The sequence below is a fragment of the Adiantum capillus-veneris genome, chromosome 26 (assembly GCF_014529385.1).
Source record: "Adiantum capillus-veneris isolate H3 chromosome 26, ASM1452938v2, whole genome shotgun sequence".
Lineage (NCBI taxonomy): Eukaryota > Viridiplantae > Streptophyta > Polypodiopsida > Polypodiales > Pteridaceae > Adiantum > Adiantum capillus-veneris.
The window spans coordinates 28,061,023-28,075,799 of NC_140956.1; the positions used below are offsets into that span (position 1 = coordinate 28,061,023).

The 14,777-nt window shown below is 40.1% G+C and overlaps 1 protein-coding gene across 1 annotated transcript; it reads left to right on the plus strand.

Annotated features, from left to right (window-relative positions):
- Window positions 1-11,535: 11,535 nt before the first annotated feature.
- On the plus strand, window positions 11,536-12,663 carry LOC147423174 (uncharacterized). The gene has a single exon (XM_086501378.1). The coding sequence runs from the start codon at window positions 11,538-11,540 to the stop codon at window positions 12,135-12,137; it is 600 nt and encodes a 199-aa protein (XP_086357504.1). The 5' UTR covers window positions 11,536-11,537; the 3' UTR covers window positions 12,138-12,663.
- The last annotated feature ends 2,114 nt before the right edge of the window (window positions 12,664-14,777 follow it).

The window sequence follows — 14,777 nt, forward strand, 5'->3', positions numbered from 1 at the left end:
TTATAATGTAGGATTTAGAGTCCATAGAACCTTTATTCTTATCGACCTGGCTTGTGGCGTAGGTCCTGTAACTACGAACACATCTGGAGGAAGTCTTCTTCTCTTTCGTTGCTCGTACCCTTGCTTCGCATTATCGAAGTAGGGTGTTGTCAACGGATTTAGAGGATAAAGAAGGCTATCTTCCAAGTCGCCCCGATCTTTTAGGACGGGGACCTTACAATTGGTATGAGAGCTGGTCAACAGGTATTTGTGGTCAAGTTGAATAAGATCGATCCAAATTTAAGTGATACAAAACCCTCGTGGCTTCATGAATATTCAGATATTTTTCCTGAAGACCTTACCTCCCTTCCTCCAACTCGAGAAATTGACCATGAGATAGAGATTCTCCCAGGAAGTGAACCCATGTCAAAGAGACCTTACAAAATGGCCTTACGGGAGGCAATTGAACTGAAGGAGCAGCTTCGTCAACTTCTCGAATAGGGATTTATTAGACCAAACAAATCTAGTTGGAGAGCACCGGTACTTTTTCAGAAACAAAAAGATGGGACTTTAAGACTCTGCATTGATTATAGAGGACTAAACCAGGTAGCAATTAAGAACAAGTATCCTATACCCCGAATCGATGAATTGCTGGACAGGCTACATGGTTCTAAGGTCTTCTCAGAGATAGATCTAAGATCTGGTTACTATCAAATCAGAATAAAGGAATCAGATATTCCAAAAACAGCTTTCAACACCCGTTATGGCCATTTTGAATTTATAGTAATGTCATTTGGTCTAACCAATGCTCCAGCTACATTCAATAGATTGATGCAGGATATCTTCAGGCCTTACCTAGACGATTTTGTCCTTGTCTTCTTTGATGATATTCTAATCTACTCAAAAGATGAACAAGAACATGAAGCTCACCTAAGGAAGGTGTTAGACATTCTTCGCCAGCATAGGCTATATGAAAATATGAGCAAGTGTTCATTTTTCTCTCCAAGGATTGAATACTTGGGATTTATTGTTTCGCAAGAAGGAATTTCAGTAGACCCCGCTAAAGTTCAAGACATTGTTGAATGGCCTTGGCCAACTAATGTAAGTGAGCTTAGAGGATTCTTGGGAATCACAGGCTGGTACAGAATCTTTATAAAGAATTATGCGGTGATCACCGCACCCTTAACATACCTCTTGAAGAAAGGAGCAAGGATCAATTGGGAACCAGTACATCAAGAAAGGTTCGACCAACTTAAGCAATATGTGATTACGGCCCCATGTCTAAAGCTACCAGATTTCAATCAAGCCTTTGAAGTTGTCACTGATGCTAGTGGAATAGCGGTTGGAGGAGTGTTAACTCAAGAAGGCAAACCAATAGCTTTCACCTCACGTAAGCTTAAGGTTCATGAAAAGAACTATCCGACCCATGATCTCGAACTGTTGGCAGTCATTCATGCTTTAAAGCTATGGAGACACTATTTATTGGGAAGAAAGTTTCGCCGACCATAAGAGCTTAAAGTGGATCTTTACCCAAGCAACCTTGAATATGCGACAAAGGCGATGGGTGGAACTTTTACAGGAGTATGACTTTGATATTCTCTACCGCCCTGGGAAAGAAAACACGGTTGCAGATTCGTTGAGTCGGAAACCTTTTGTGGGACTCATATCCATACCTAACAACCCGATCATTAAAAGGATAAGGAAGTTGCATCATCTGATCCAGAGTATCAAAGGCAGCTTAACCTTGTTCGATATGGAGAGTCAAAGACTATACCTTCAATGATACACTTCTCAGAAGATAGACTTTGTCTCTACCACAGAGATAGGTTATGTGTACCGAGGGACCCTAACTTAAAGAAGGCTATTTTGTTCAAGGCCCACGATAGCCCTACTTCAGGACACCCAGGTTATGCAAAGACTCTCAATGCAGTACGTAAAAGCTTCTATTGGATTGGACAGAAGGTAGATGTACTACGCTATGTTCGCCAGTGCTTATCATGCCAAAGGATTAAGGCTAAAAGGGTTAAACTTCCCGATAAACTTCAACCTCTGGACATTCCACAAATGAAGTGGGAATGTATAAGCATGGACTTTGTCACAGGATTACCTACGGTACAAAGTGGGTACAACTCACTTATGGCGGTCGTTGATCTACTCACGAAGGTTACACACCTCATCCCAGTCAAGACAACATTTACCGCCTCTGATATTGCACAACTATTTGTTAAAGAGGTTTTCAGATTGCATGGATTACCCAAGCGAATTGTAAGCGATCAAGATGCAAAGTTTACTTCAAATTTTTGGACTTCGCTCTTCAAGGCAATTGGGACAGAATTGAACTTTAGTACCGCATACCATCCTTAATCAGATGGACAAACCGAGCGAGTCAACCAAGTCATTGAAGATATTCTCAGAGCTTATTGCAGTAGGGAACCTAAGCGATGGATTCAATTTTTACCTCTAGTGGAGTATGCCTACAATGCTTCTTATCACCAAAGCATTGGTATGACCCCATTTTGTGCCTTATATGGGCAGGATTGTATCTCTCCGCTTAATTTTTCAGATCCTACCATAAGAGTAGAAGCGTCTAAGAAGATGCTTGAAGAAATGGAAAGCCAAACGAAAGCCATTTGGAGGGATATTCAAGTGGCTCAAGATCGCCATAAACAGTATGCAGATGGAAAGAGGTCCGAGCAAAGATTCAAAGAAGGCGACAAGGTTTTTCTTCGGATTCATCCAAAGAGAAGTACTTTATCGCTTGGAAAGTACAAGAAGCTTAGCCCACGTTATTGTGGTCCTTATGAAGTGATAAAGTGTATTGGTACTCAAGCTTACAAGTTGAAGTTACCAGAACATATTAAAGTTCATGACGTATTTCATGTGAGCTTATTGAAGCCCTATATCCCCTGTGATGATCAACTCCTAAATGATGAACAGATTGTCATGCCTAACCAAAGTATCTTAGAACTCCAACCATCCAGGATTCTGGAGTCCCGAGAGAAGATTCTTTGGAATAGAATCGTCAGAGAACACCTTGTTCAATGACAGGACTACCCTGAAGAAGATGCAACATGGAAAGATGAAGCTACCTTAGAGAAGGATTATCCTCACTTTTTCTCGAGATGAGGACATCTCGAATCCCTAAGTTGGGGAGATTGTAATATACCCAACATTTATTCATATAAGCCAGTTCAGTTATTTTGCAAAACAATTGAGATTCTCAATTTTGTGAGTCATCATGAGTTTATCAGAGCAATCGGATTGAAAATCGGGTTCAGAATCCATTTATTTATGATCTTTCTTTATGTGGAACGATAGGTTTATGTGGGAACCCAACCTATGTGTGAAGAAAAAGCTTAGAGATAGTATTTTTAGGAGAGAAAGAGAGGTGAGTCAAAATTAGGATACTTCTTTCTTATCTCTTTCAAAATAGAATGGGAACTTGTAAGTATAGAGCTTTTTAAAATCGCGCATAGGATTTGCGAACGCTTTAATTAAAAAAAAAAAAAACGAGCCGCGACGACTTGCGAGCTTTTCCTTCTCCTATTCTTGAAACCTCTCAGTATTTTTAGCACCTCCCTAAGGCCTATATAAAGGACCCTTCTCCTCTCACTTTGAACACACACATCTACAAAAGCGGAAGCTCTCTCGCAATGATGCGCCGGAGGAAGCCTCTCTACCTTAACCTCTCACCTTCAAGCCATCTCCATCTCCAATCTTCGACGTGTTGTCTCCCGATTTGCGAACACTCTCTCTCTCTCTCTCTCTCTCTCTCTCTCTCTCTCTCTCTCTCCATCAACGCACTTTTCTTTTCTCCATTCCGAAGCTATGGCTCCGAAGCGTGTAACGCGAAGTTCCAAGGACGCCCCTGCCGTTGCACCACCAAGGAAGGTGGGAAGAAGGATGTCAACTCCGAACATACCTCATGCGGAAGCATCAATCGATGAAGAAGTTGAAGCCGTCCAACTACCAGCACAGGAGTTAGCCGCACGCGCTCCAAATCCGGTAAAACAAATTTATAATTATGCATAGTATTCATGTTGACCGGTAAGATGAACTTAGACTTAACCTTACCTTAACCCGACCGGAAACGTGATTGTTCAATCACATGAAACAAGCATATGTTTCATAAAGTAGTAAAAGTATTGTTTTTATAAACTGTTATTGTTTGATAAAGAAATATTGTTGATAAGTAATTATGGTTTGAGAATATGATTTTGATTGATCTTGTTGAAAGAAACATTTAGAATATGAAATACTGAAAGAAAATCTTGTTTCCAGATGGAACTCGCGGTTATCGAGAGGAATCCGCGGTTAGCAGAAATTAAAGTTGAGGTCATCAACTTTCTTTTTTTACCTTGCGGTTAGCAAGATGCCTTGCGGGTAGCAAGATATCCCTTGCAGTTAGCAAAAGGGAAGTATGCGCATCTCGCGGTTAGCGATTAGGAAAAACCTTTGCAAAGGCTCTGTCGGTTAGACAGAGAAAGTCGTGGTTAGCGGCAAAAGTTGTATAGAAACTAAAGACTTTTTTTGAGGATTATAGAATTCTTTAACTCTGGTTATGAAAGAATTGTTTGATGATGTTTAAAGGGATTGTACTAAAGAACTTGTATTAAGAATTAATTAAGGAACATTGTTGTATATGTCGTGGTAGTAATTAGATAACATTAAAAGAACGGGTGAGTGCGGTGTGGAAAGTGGGGATTTGCTCAGGTTACCAGTCAAGGATGGGTGGACTCGATTAGTCGAGTACTTTTCACTTTGTCTTCGTTAGTTAGAGATTTATCTCTTGTCATATTTCAGATTTAAGGATGGCGGCCGTGCCTCTTAAAAGCGGGGAAAAAGGCGTTGTTTTTGAATCCTTAATATGTGAAGGGGATTTTCTTCTCTTATAATGTAGGATCTAGAGTCCATAGAACCTTTATTCTTATCGACCTGGCTTGTGGTGTAGGTCCTGTAAATACGAACACATCTGGAGGAAGTCTTCTTCTCTTTCGTTGCTCGTACCCTTGCTTCACATTATTGGAGTAGGGTGTCGTCAACGGATTTAGAGGATAAAGAAGGCTATCTTCCAAGTCGCCCCGATCTTTTAGGACGGGGATCTTACAGTTTATCAAAGTTAATGAGAAGAAATTTGGACTTTTTTGTTTGTTAATGTGAAAGTGCACTCTAGGTCTACTATATTTTAGATTGTTTGATAAGTTAAATAAGATTTGTAGTCATTTAAAGTGTAAATTTGTTTTTGTTTGGTAAGATTGTACATGAGGAGACATGATAAAGTAGAAGAGATCTTGACGGAATAAACCTCGATGCCACATCTCTCCTTAAACCCTTTGATTTCTATCGTCGTGGGAAGTTCAAGGGAAGTCTATTTCAAATTTTTAGTAATAACTTTTTTTGAAAGAAATTTTGGTTATTTTAAAGTTTGTATAGAGTTTAGGAGTTCATTATGATTATTTTCCTTCAGTTTCAAATTTTGACCGAGGGCAGTCCTTGGAAGCCACTTTTGAAGGTGTTAGGACGGGATTTTGGGAAAGTTTTGTATGTAGGAAATACAGTCCTTAACACAATAAGAAACATTGGTTGTTTGAGTATTTTTAGATTCCATGGTTTTAATGCTCATTGGAGCCCGCAGATTAAGGAAAAAGTAAGAAATGTCTGTTTTACATTAGTTTTTAAGAGATTGCCAACTTGCACGTTGTTTTTTAGAGAATCCGAGCAAGATATGTTTTTTTTTGCATCAAAGTCTACAAGTTCAACACTAAAAAAAAAAGAAAAAAAAAACGTGGCTGCAAGGGCGCACGAAATGGCCATCTGAGACTTTTGGGTGGCCATTTTGTGCGCCCTTGTGGCCACTCTTGTTGAGGGCCCTGGAAGCTTTTACATGGCAAAAATTTATAAAATTATTGTGTATAAGTCTGAGATAAAGCTATAAGTTAGATGTACAAAGAGCAAGAGCTCACCCCCTGGGGCCTTTGAAGGTGTTAGAGCAAGATTTTGGGAAAGTATTGTATGTGAAAATACAGTCCTTAACACAATAAAAAACATTAGTTCTTTGAGTATTTTTAGATTCCATGGTTTTAATGCTTGTTGGAGCCCGCAGATTAAGGAAAAAGTAAGAAATGTATGTTTTACATTAGTTTTTAAGAGATTGCCAACTTGCACGTTGTTTTTTAGAGAATCCGAGCAAGGTATGTCTTTTTTTGCATCAAATCTACAAGTTCAAAAAAAAAAAAAAAAGTGGCCGCAAGGGCGCGTGAAATGGCCATTTTGCGCGCCCTTGTGGCCACTCTTGTTGAGGGCCCTGGGAGTCTTTACATGGGAAAATTTTGTAACACTATTGTGTATAAGTATGAGAAAAGGATGTAAGATAGACGCACAGAGAGCAAGAGCTCCCCCCTTGGGGTCTTATAATGACAAATAAAGGCTTTTTTAATGCATGGACATGAGTTAGAGGTGTAGCATTTGATGTAATCAGAGCAACCCCCCCGCCCCCCCCCCCCCCCCCCCCCCCGGTCCCTTTTTCTATGTGTTCAAAGGTCTGGAACATTCACTATGTAAAATTTTCCTATATCATGTGCGTTCACCAGAATGGATTAAAAGTACCCCTTATAGACCTTATCTACACATGTTTCTGTAACTTTACAAGAATACAAAATTCCTTATGTTAAACACGTGTGCTATGTTACATATACTTTAGTGAACTCCTCAGGTCAAAGGCCTCACAAATCCTGTGCACTAAACATTCACACTAGAAATTGACCAAACAAGGAGCCAATTTTTACTTCCTTGTGTCCACCTCGTGTTCTTGGAAATGTTTCGGTTAAGCCATTTCTTTGGTATTTGAAACCACATGTGACCCCTATTGTTATAGTATCCAACCAAAGGTTTCTTGATTAGCACTTTACATAGGCTCGATTGGTACATATCTTCTATGTTAATATAATTTATGTTACACTTTCTCTATCCAAATGAGCTACATAGTAAAAATCAAATCCACAATTTAACACTTAAGTTCACAAGGTAATAACTATTGGTATCATCTTTAGCAATACCAAAGAAATAGCTACCAATAGCTCATGAATAGGGATATTTAAGAAGATTTGATACCAAAAACTTGTCAACGCTACTCAAAAAGGTGGAAAATCAAAGGCTTTACAATATATGTATGATGAAATATGAGTCAATAATAAGTCACCCTTATACATAGACACTTTCATCTCAAGTTGTCATTTCTCTAAGTCAAGCTTGGCATAGGCATAGTTTGGAAACAATAACATGTTGGGAAACAAGAATTTAGCTTTCTCAACTTGTGAAACGTTGTTAATGATATATATTCAGCATCCCCAAATGAGGACATCTTGACAAAGGTTATGATCCACTTTAATAAGAATAACCATTAATGATTAAATTGAAATCAAAATATTGCTTGAATTTTTTATTAAGACTTGAGACTTTGAAACATCTTACAGACAAATAAAAATATCCATAAAGTTCAACAATAATTCTCAAATCTGTATGAAACTCCAGTAATCTAAATTAAATACTCTCACTCAATGCGACACCATTTAACAAAAAAACACATTTATATTGCATCTACAGAAGAATCCAGCCTCATGAAAATAATTACAAACGGAGACAATGTTGTTGTTATCAGGCTTCTCTTACAAGTATTTTTCTTCCTCATCTAGAGATTCATATACACTTGAGTATTTGTGTGTCTATGACACTAGGGAAGATAGTAGTATTATATGGATGGCTTTTCTAAGAGCTCCTAGAGAGTACCTATTGGTTCAAGATTCTACAAATTCTACTATTCTTATCAAAATCCTTTAACATCGTAGTGAAGGTTCCTCATGGAACAAAAATAGAGTGATTTCCATCTCTGCACATGTTTGCTTGCTCATGTCCTCTGAAAAGAAGTTGACTCTGTAAGTAAACAACATATTATGTGAGCACAAAGTTATAAAGTAGAAAATGATAATCTAATGACAACTATACAAAGAATAAATTATAAGAAAAATCTTTGATGACTCTCCATAGATAACACAACTTACTTGCATTGTGAAACTCAATCACATGCTACACAACTATAGATGGCGCGCCAAAGCCATCAACAAAATAGCACCACCCAGTGTTATGAGGTATGAAGCTTAAACATTGAAATCCATAAAGAGGTTTATTCTCTCCAGCATGATAAGCATAAAGATGGAGATGATGTTAAGATCTGCATGTAAGCTACAAGGGTAGTTTTCTTACCATTTTATCTTTATGTTGGAGATGAACCTTTGCAAAGCCCACACACTATTCACACCTCCTATTGTTGTGGTATTCAAGTCATGTGAGCTCATATTTTTTCCATCTTCGGGAGTAGAGGTTTCCATGTAGTGTGAGTGAATAAAATTAGAAGGAGTAGAATCTTGTTTCATGGTGTAATGGAGGTGAGAGAAGGAAGAGGAGCTAGATTGGTGTGAAACTATGTGGTGGCCAAGGGGAAGAGATGGGGGAGGAGCTTGCTTGGTGCTACAATGGAGGTGGAAGAAAGCTAGTAGAGAGATAGTGTTACACTATAGGGGGTGCATGTGGTTGTTGCAGCAATGGAGAGCTTAGAAAAGAGTTTGTAGAGAGAGAAAATCACTTTTTAGCTATAGAATAGGTTTGGAAAGACTTTGGAGGGTGGAAAATGATGTTTTGAACTTTTTTGAAAAAAATCAAATTTTTGTATTTTTTAGTGCACGTTTTTTACTTTTGGAGGTCAAAAATACTTTTTTGACCATGAAATAAGTTTGGGGACCTTTTAAAGAGGGAAATTTTGAAATTTGAATTTTTTTGAAAAGTTGAATTTTTTAGTGTATTTTTAAATCCGGACCAAAAAGTGGGGGAAAAAAGGTCAAAGTGGTCCCCCCCCGTTTCCCCTAGCCACCTCCCTTACCTTCTCACTAGGTAAAAGGCCATAAAGAGGTACAAGGCTTGTCCCCCTACTTTTTTGAGGGTATAAGGTATGTCCACCACCCTCTTCCTATTGGCTGGCCTCTAATTAACTTTAATCCCAAAGGGCCCCTAGAGGGTTCATATTTTTCATAATGACTAGCTCTCTGGTGTTTTTCTTCCTTAAACTTCTCAACATTTCCTTGGATGGTCTATCTGCTTTGCCAGCCCACCGTTCCTTGAAAAAGAGGATAGAGTGTTAAAGGAAAACATCTTCTTCAGCCCTCAATTGCAATCTTAGGATTGAGATTTTGCTTTGTATTTATGTATCCAATGTAGGGGAAGATTCTAGCATGCACAGAGTACATTTGGTCCTTCCTCTTCTTTCTTGCTAAGGTGACTACTTTTCTGGTTTTGATGAGAAATTGTTTTTAAGACTTCTTTACTTCCATACCCTGAGTTTGTATGGATCACCTCTTCCCATGCTAGAGTTCTTTCTTGAGACCAATGGCTGTGTCACCTGAACCTCTAGCATGGGAAGAGGTGATCCATACAAACTCAGGGTTAACTTCCTTCGGCCTCCTAGCGAGATCATCTCCCTCAACTTTGATTTCTTGCAGGGCATAGATGTCCACCGGGTTGCCTAGCATCCACTACTTGATTTTTTTAGATTTGGTGGGGCATGATACCCCCTTAACATTTCAAGATAGAATCTTCATCTATTGACAAATTTTTCATTGAATATGCAACGTTTGGGAAATTATTGCCCGTGTTCATGCGTTCTTGTTACCGTCGTAAGTTAGAAGTGCTTCTTGTAGTGTGCACTGTGCTTATTTAATTCTTGAGGAAAGGGAGATATCACAAACTTGCCAAAATTGGCGGAGGTGATGGGCGGTTGTGCCTAAGGACCAAAGAACACGGGGTCTTAAATGACCCCCGGTGATGGGATCCACGAAACAGAAGTCTAGGCACAAAAGCAAAGACATGCAGCTTTGTCCGATTTGGGAAAAGTAAACTCGGACAAAAATTTGTAAAATCGGACATCCAGAGAGTAAACTTAAACAAGCACAAGTAAATGTAAACACACCCACTTTTCAACGAAATACACGTGCGCGCCCGGTTAGCATTGGGTTGGCACAATACCTGTGCGAGTTCGAAACTTGGGGGGGCGGGGACTCGCTGCCAATTTTTTGTTTGTCGTCGGATCTCTCTTGGAGATCCACACGCTGAACTGTTCGCCGTTGATCCCGTGATGAAGTCTTCATTAAAAGCCCCGTGCCATTTAGTCATGAGCCTCAGGACTAAGTAACACATAGCATTAAAGAGGGGGGGTTAAGGGGATCGGGGAGAGAGAAGTTCGCGCGCAGAAATCAGGGAGATCGCAGCCGTAGATATAAACTTGAAAACTAAACCCGGCCACGAATTAAACCCGACCACATATTAAACCTGGGCAGTGCCTATGTTTTAATAATAAAACCCAATAAAAACGGCCCAAGATAATAGCATGTGCGCGCGGGTGAGATGGTTAGCCCATGCATCTCAATCTGGGCAGCAAGGCCTTGGGTTCTAATTGGGTCGACGATCGGCCCATTTTTTCGCGCTGGCCTGTCCTCGTTTTGCCTTGATTCTCGCGCGTTTGGGTTTAATCCTCCTCGACCTTCCCTCGTCCACTTCCTAGCCGTCGATCCCCTTAAACCCCCCCCCCCCCCCCCCCCCCCCCCCCCCTTTTTGTGTGGCACTTAGTGCCATGGAGTCATGAGGGGGGTTGTGGGCAATGCGTGCAAGGCAAAGGGTGTGGAACTCCTCTAAGCTGTACTTAGGCCTTTAATGAACTTACTTAATTATTGATTAATGAGGAATTTGAGGTGACCCCAGTGTTAGAAAAAAACCGGGGTCTAGTGTATTTTAACCGGCTGAAATTAAAAAATCCCGGTTAGATTTTGAGCGTGCCTTTAAGAAAACCGGAAAATTTACACAACTTTTAGTGTAATTACCGGCAAAACCTTCAAATTTTGACCTAAAAACCGGGAGAATTTCAAGTTTCCCCTTATTTTGATAGGTTAGGAAAAATGTATTTTTCTAGCCCTGGTGACCCCTAGACATCAATCCACGATTCCACTGTCCACATGTGTGATATCGGCCGTGACTGCATTGTATTTGCCTCGATGAAACGGATAATTCTGCTTTCAATGTATTCTTTTTTGGTACAGCTTACAGGAGAATGTGGCAGAAAGAAAGCAGCAAGAGGCCAAGGCATCTTGTCGAGCTGGAGGACCAAGAAGAGGAAGAAGAAGCAGACTCGACAGAAGCCTTCGACGACCGCATCAATGACCCCAGCTTCAAACCAGAGGAGCATAATGAAGAAGAGAGCAGCACAGACGAATATAGTCAGGACTCTCCTCTTGACGACGAAGATGCTCTGCGTAACATTGACTGCTGCTTCCACCAGGCCATTGCCAGCGCCATCTCCGCTGATCTTTGCCTACAGTTCTCTACAGAGGAGAGAAAGAGAAGCTTTCAGTGCTCGGACTCCGTTCTGAAGAGTATAGAAGAGCCCCAGCAGTACCTCGCATGCATGCCACTCCTCATGGCTCTCTAGAGCCCTCACAAACATTCAATTCTCTGTCCGCATGCTCTCCCTCAATCCTATCCATGCGCGTAGACCCACCCACCCCGAGCTTCGACAGTTTCGCAAGGCCACCATGACCCTCCTGGAGCATATAGAGGCTGCTATTGATAATGAACACGACATGCAAAAGCAGGAACTTGAGGAAAAGCAGATGGAAATGCAGCAGGCTCGAGACAAGCTTGCTAAAGAACATGTCAAATGCAGGAAGCTCAAGAAGAAGCTTGCAAATCATCGAAAACGTGCACTTGCAGAATCTGAAAGGCAAGCATCTCTCTTGAGACAAGCAACAGTTCAGAGCTCCAAACAGAGTGCTTTGTTTGAGAGAGAAAAAGAGGCCCTCGAAATTTCTCACAGGCAGGAGAAAGAGTCGTGGAAAGCATTACTTGAGAAGCATGTAAAGCAGATTGAGAAGGAGAGACAGCAGGTGTTCTGCCCTGCTTGCAACAAAAGGCCTAGGGATGCTGTCGTCATTCCTTGCATGCACTTGGAATACTGCTCTGAGTGTTTGCTCCGGCATCGTGCTATCAACCGTGACACATGCCCAAAATGCAATGGACCCATTCGAGGAATTTGCATGTCAACGCATGGTGCATCTCCATAAGAGGTAAGGCATATTGCTTTGAAGAAGTTTTTAATCTCTCAGTTTTGAGGCAACCTTTTTGGGATGGGTTAATCAAACTCTGTAGTGTGAGCGAAGAAGATGAGGTTGGAAGAAACGTCGCAATTGACCAGCAATTGATATCCTGTATTATGTGCTGTGGACAAGATTTTGGGTGCTTTATGTACTGCTGCTGTGAAAACGTGAAGGTCAGATATTCATAGGTTTATATGGTGGGTTGTCCTGGTTTTTCCGTCTGGACCCCTGGTTGGAACGAAAACTCATCTTCTGCAACCTTCACAGAGTATCCTAGCTAGAAAAAGACTTTTGTCATGTGCAACTCTGTAAGAGTGTGTAAAGATGCAAACTTTGCCCTGCTTTATTTTGAGGTTGAGCCAGTTAATGTGCGGCGCACTTTGCCACTATCAAGCACTAACATACGACATTCAGAAATCTTCCTAGCATATTTGTGGGTAGCAATTCAGCAACTGACAAGCGTAATATGAAATGAGAAAAGTAGTCTATTGATGATTATGTGCATTGAAAGTCTGTCTGTAAGAAGTGATGATTGTCTTTCCTTACACCTTGTAATGCAATTGTATTGACCAGCATGTCTAGTGCAATGTCTGTTTATGATCTTTACACCTTCCAATGAGTTTGTATTGACGAGTATGTCTATTTCTTAGTGCAATTGTGTCGAAAATGACATGTAATGGTTGAGATGGTGCATTTATATGCATTTATGACGCCGTTGCAGTAGCAATCATAGTCTACTCTTGGCTTTTTGTGAAAGATAAATGTCATGTAGTCTTATAATGCGTTTCCCAATTTCAGGGTTGATTTCTGATGGGCATTTTACCCCCTTTTTTGGTATTTTGCCCGTATTTCACAGTAAAATGTGAGCCACCTTGGAAAATTCCCATGCACTCAGGTCATTCTACTTATGGCCAGGATAGCCCCTATCCTTCCTTAGGGGCATTTGTACCTTCCTTTTTTTTTTCCTTTAATCTAATCAGTTTTCTCAAAAAAAAAAAAAAAGGAGATTTTACCCCGGTCCAAGGAAAAGGCAGAGTGCTGCACATTTTGAAAAGACACGAGTGATTTGCTATTGATTACAGATAGAGAAGAAGGTTTTTTTAAACAGATTCACAGGAACAATCCCATGAGACCTTAAGGGCCTATCTAATGAGAGAGGTGGCCCTTTCTAGTGCTCGAAAAAAACCTAGGTTTAGTGTAATCCCACCTACAAATTTTGAAATTTACCTCTAAATTTTATATTTGAAGGTGAGAAAACCTACAAAATTTTGAAAAATTTAGTGTAATTTAAAAACCTTCAAATTTTGTCAATTTACCTCTGTTGTTTCAAATATGGAGTAGCTGTGCAACTTACAAACGTCACAGTTGTGTCTGAAGATGTTGTAAATAAATGATTTGGTATTATTTATGCTACTTATTCTTGCTCACTATGTTGCTATCCGACAACAACAAATACAGTTAAAAGCCTTAATAAGATATTTGAAATGAAAAAAGAATATAGGTAGTTTGTAGGGTGCTTGTTCCTCACATGTTTTTGTAAAAATTCCTTAGGCTCGGAAACTGAAGGGTGCCCTTGTCCTTCCCAAGGAAAGGAAATTCCCTTAGTTGGCCTTCGGAGGAAGGGCCATCATACACTTTGCCCTTCGTTGTGCAAGGCAAAAATCACCAACTAGTGCCTCCTAATTTGCTAGTGTCCCCCTAATTTGCTTGCTTCTATGAAGGAAGTGAAAATATCCCTTCTCCCAATTAAAGCAAATGTTACTTTTTTATCAGCAAGAACCACCTGAACCACCTTCTACGCTTGGTCTAATTAAAAATACCTCTATTGACATGGAATGAAGTAGTTCAAATAAGCATCGCAAGTAACTTACATGAGTTTGGCTCCATAACGAACAAATTCCATACCGAACTTCCTATTTAAATACGTTCCATAATCCACATGAGCCATGAATGGGCATATTGGGCAACCCTTGCTCGATTTGATGAAGACAAAGCTTCTCAAAGGGCTCCATAGGCCCACCACACCACACTAAAAAATACATATGCCGCTAACTGTGATTACTCACATTTTTCTCTATCCTCACAAGTGGTTACATAATCTTAAAGCCGGATGCACGCTTTGCTAATCTTGTTGGCCCACTTTAAGGATGACATTTTATGCTCGTTCAAAGCATGAATTTGCATTGTGGGCACATGCTTATTTTGACGTTTGGCATTAATGCATTAGTCACATGTTATTCTTAGCTTTCCTTCAATCTCCATATGATACACCCATTTATGATCATACTTTTATGCCGGCCTGCATCTTCTTTGCTTCTTCCCTTTAGAAATTGATTTTCAACTCATTGCCTCTTGATTTTCTTGGATGTCGTCATCGTCATCTTGGACTATTGTAGGCCAATCTCCAAATATATCTTCTATCACCTGAACTACTTGTTTTTGTGCAAGTTGCTCTCCTCTTGTTTTTATCTTTGAAAACTTTGTAGAAGCTTGAAAGATTCAAATGATCTTTTGGTTTACCCTTTTGTTGATCCATATCTTAGAGGAGCTAGCATAAAAAATAATGGCGTTTATTTGCAACTCTGAGACAACTCTTGTTAGGTAAAG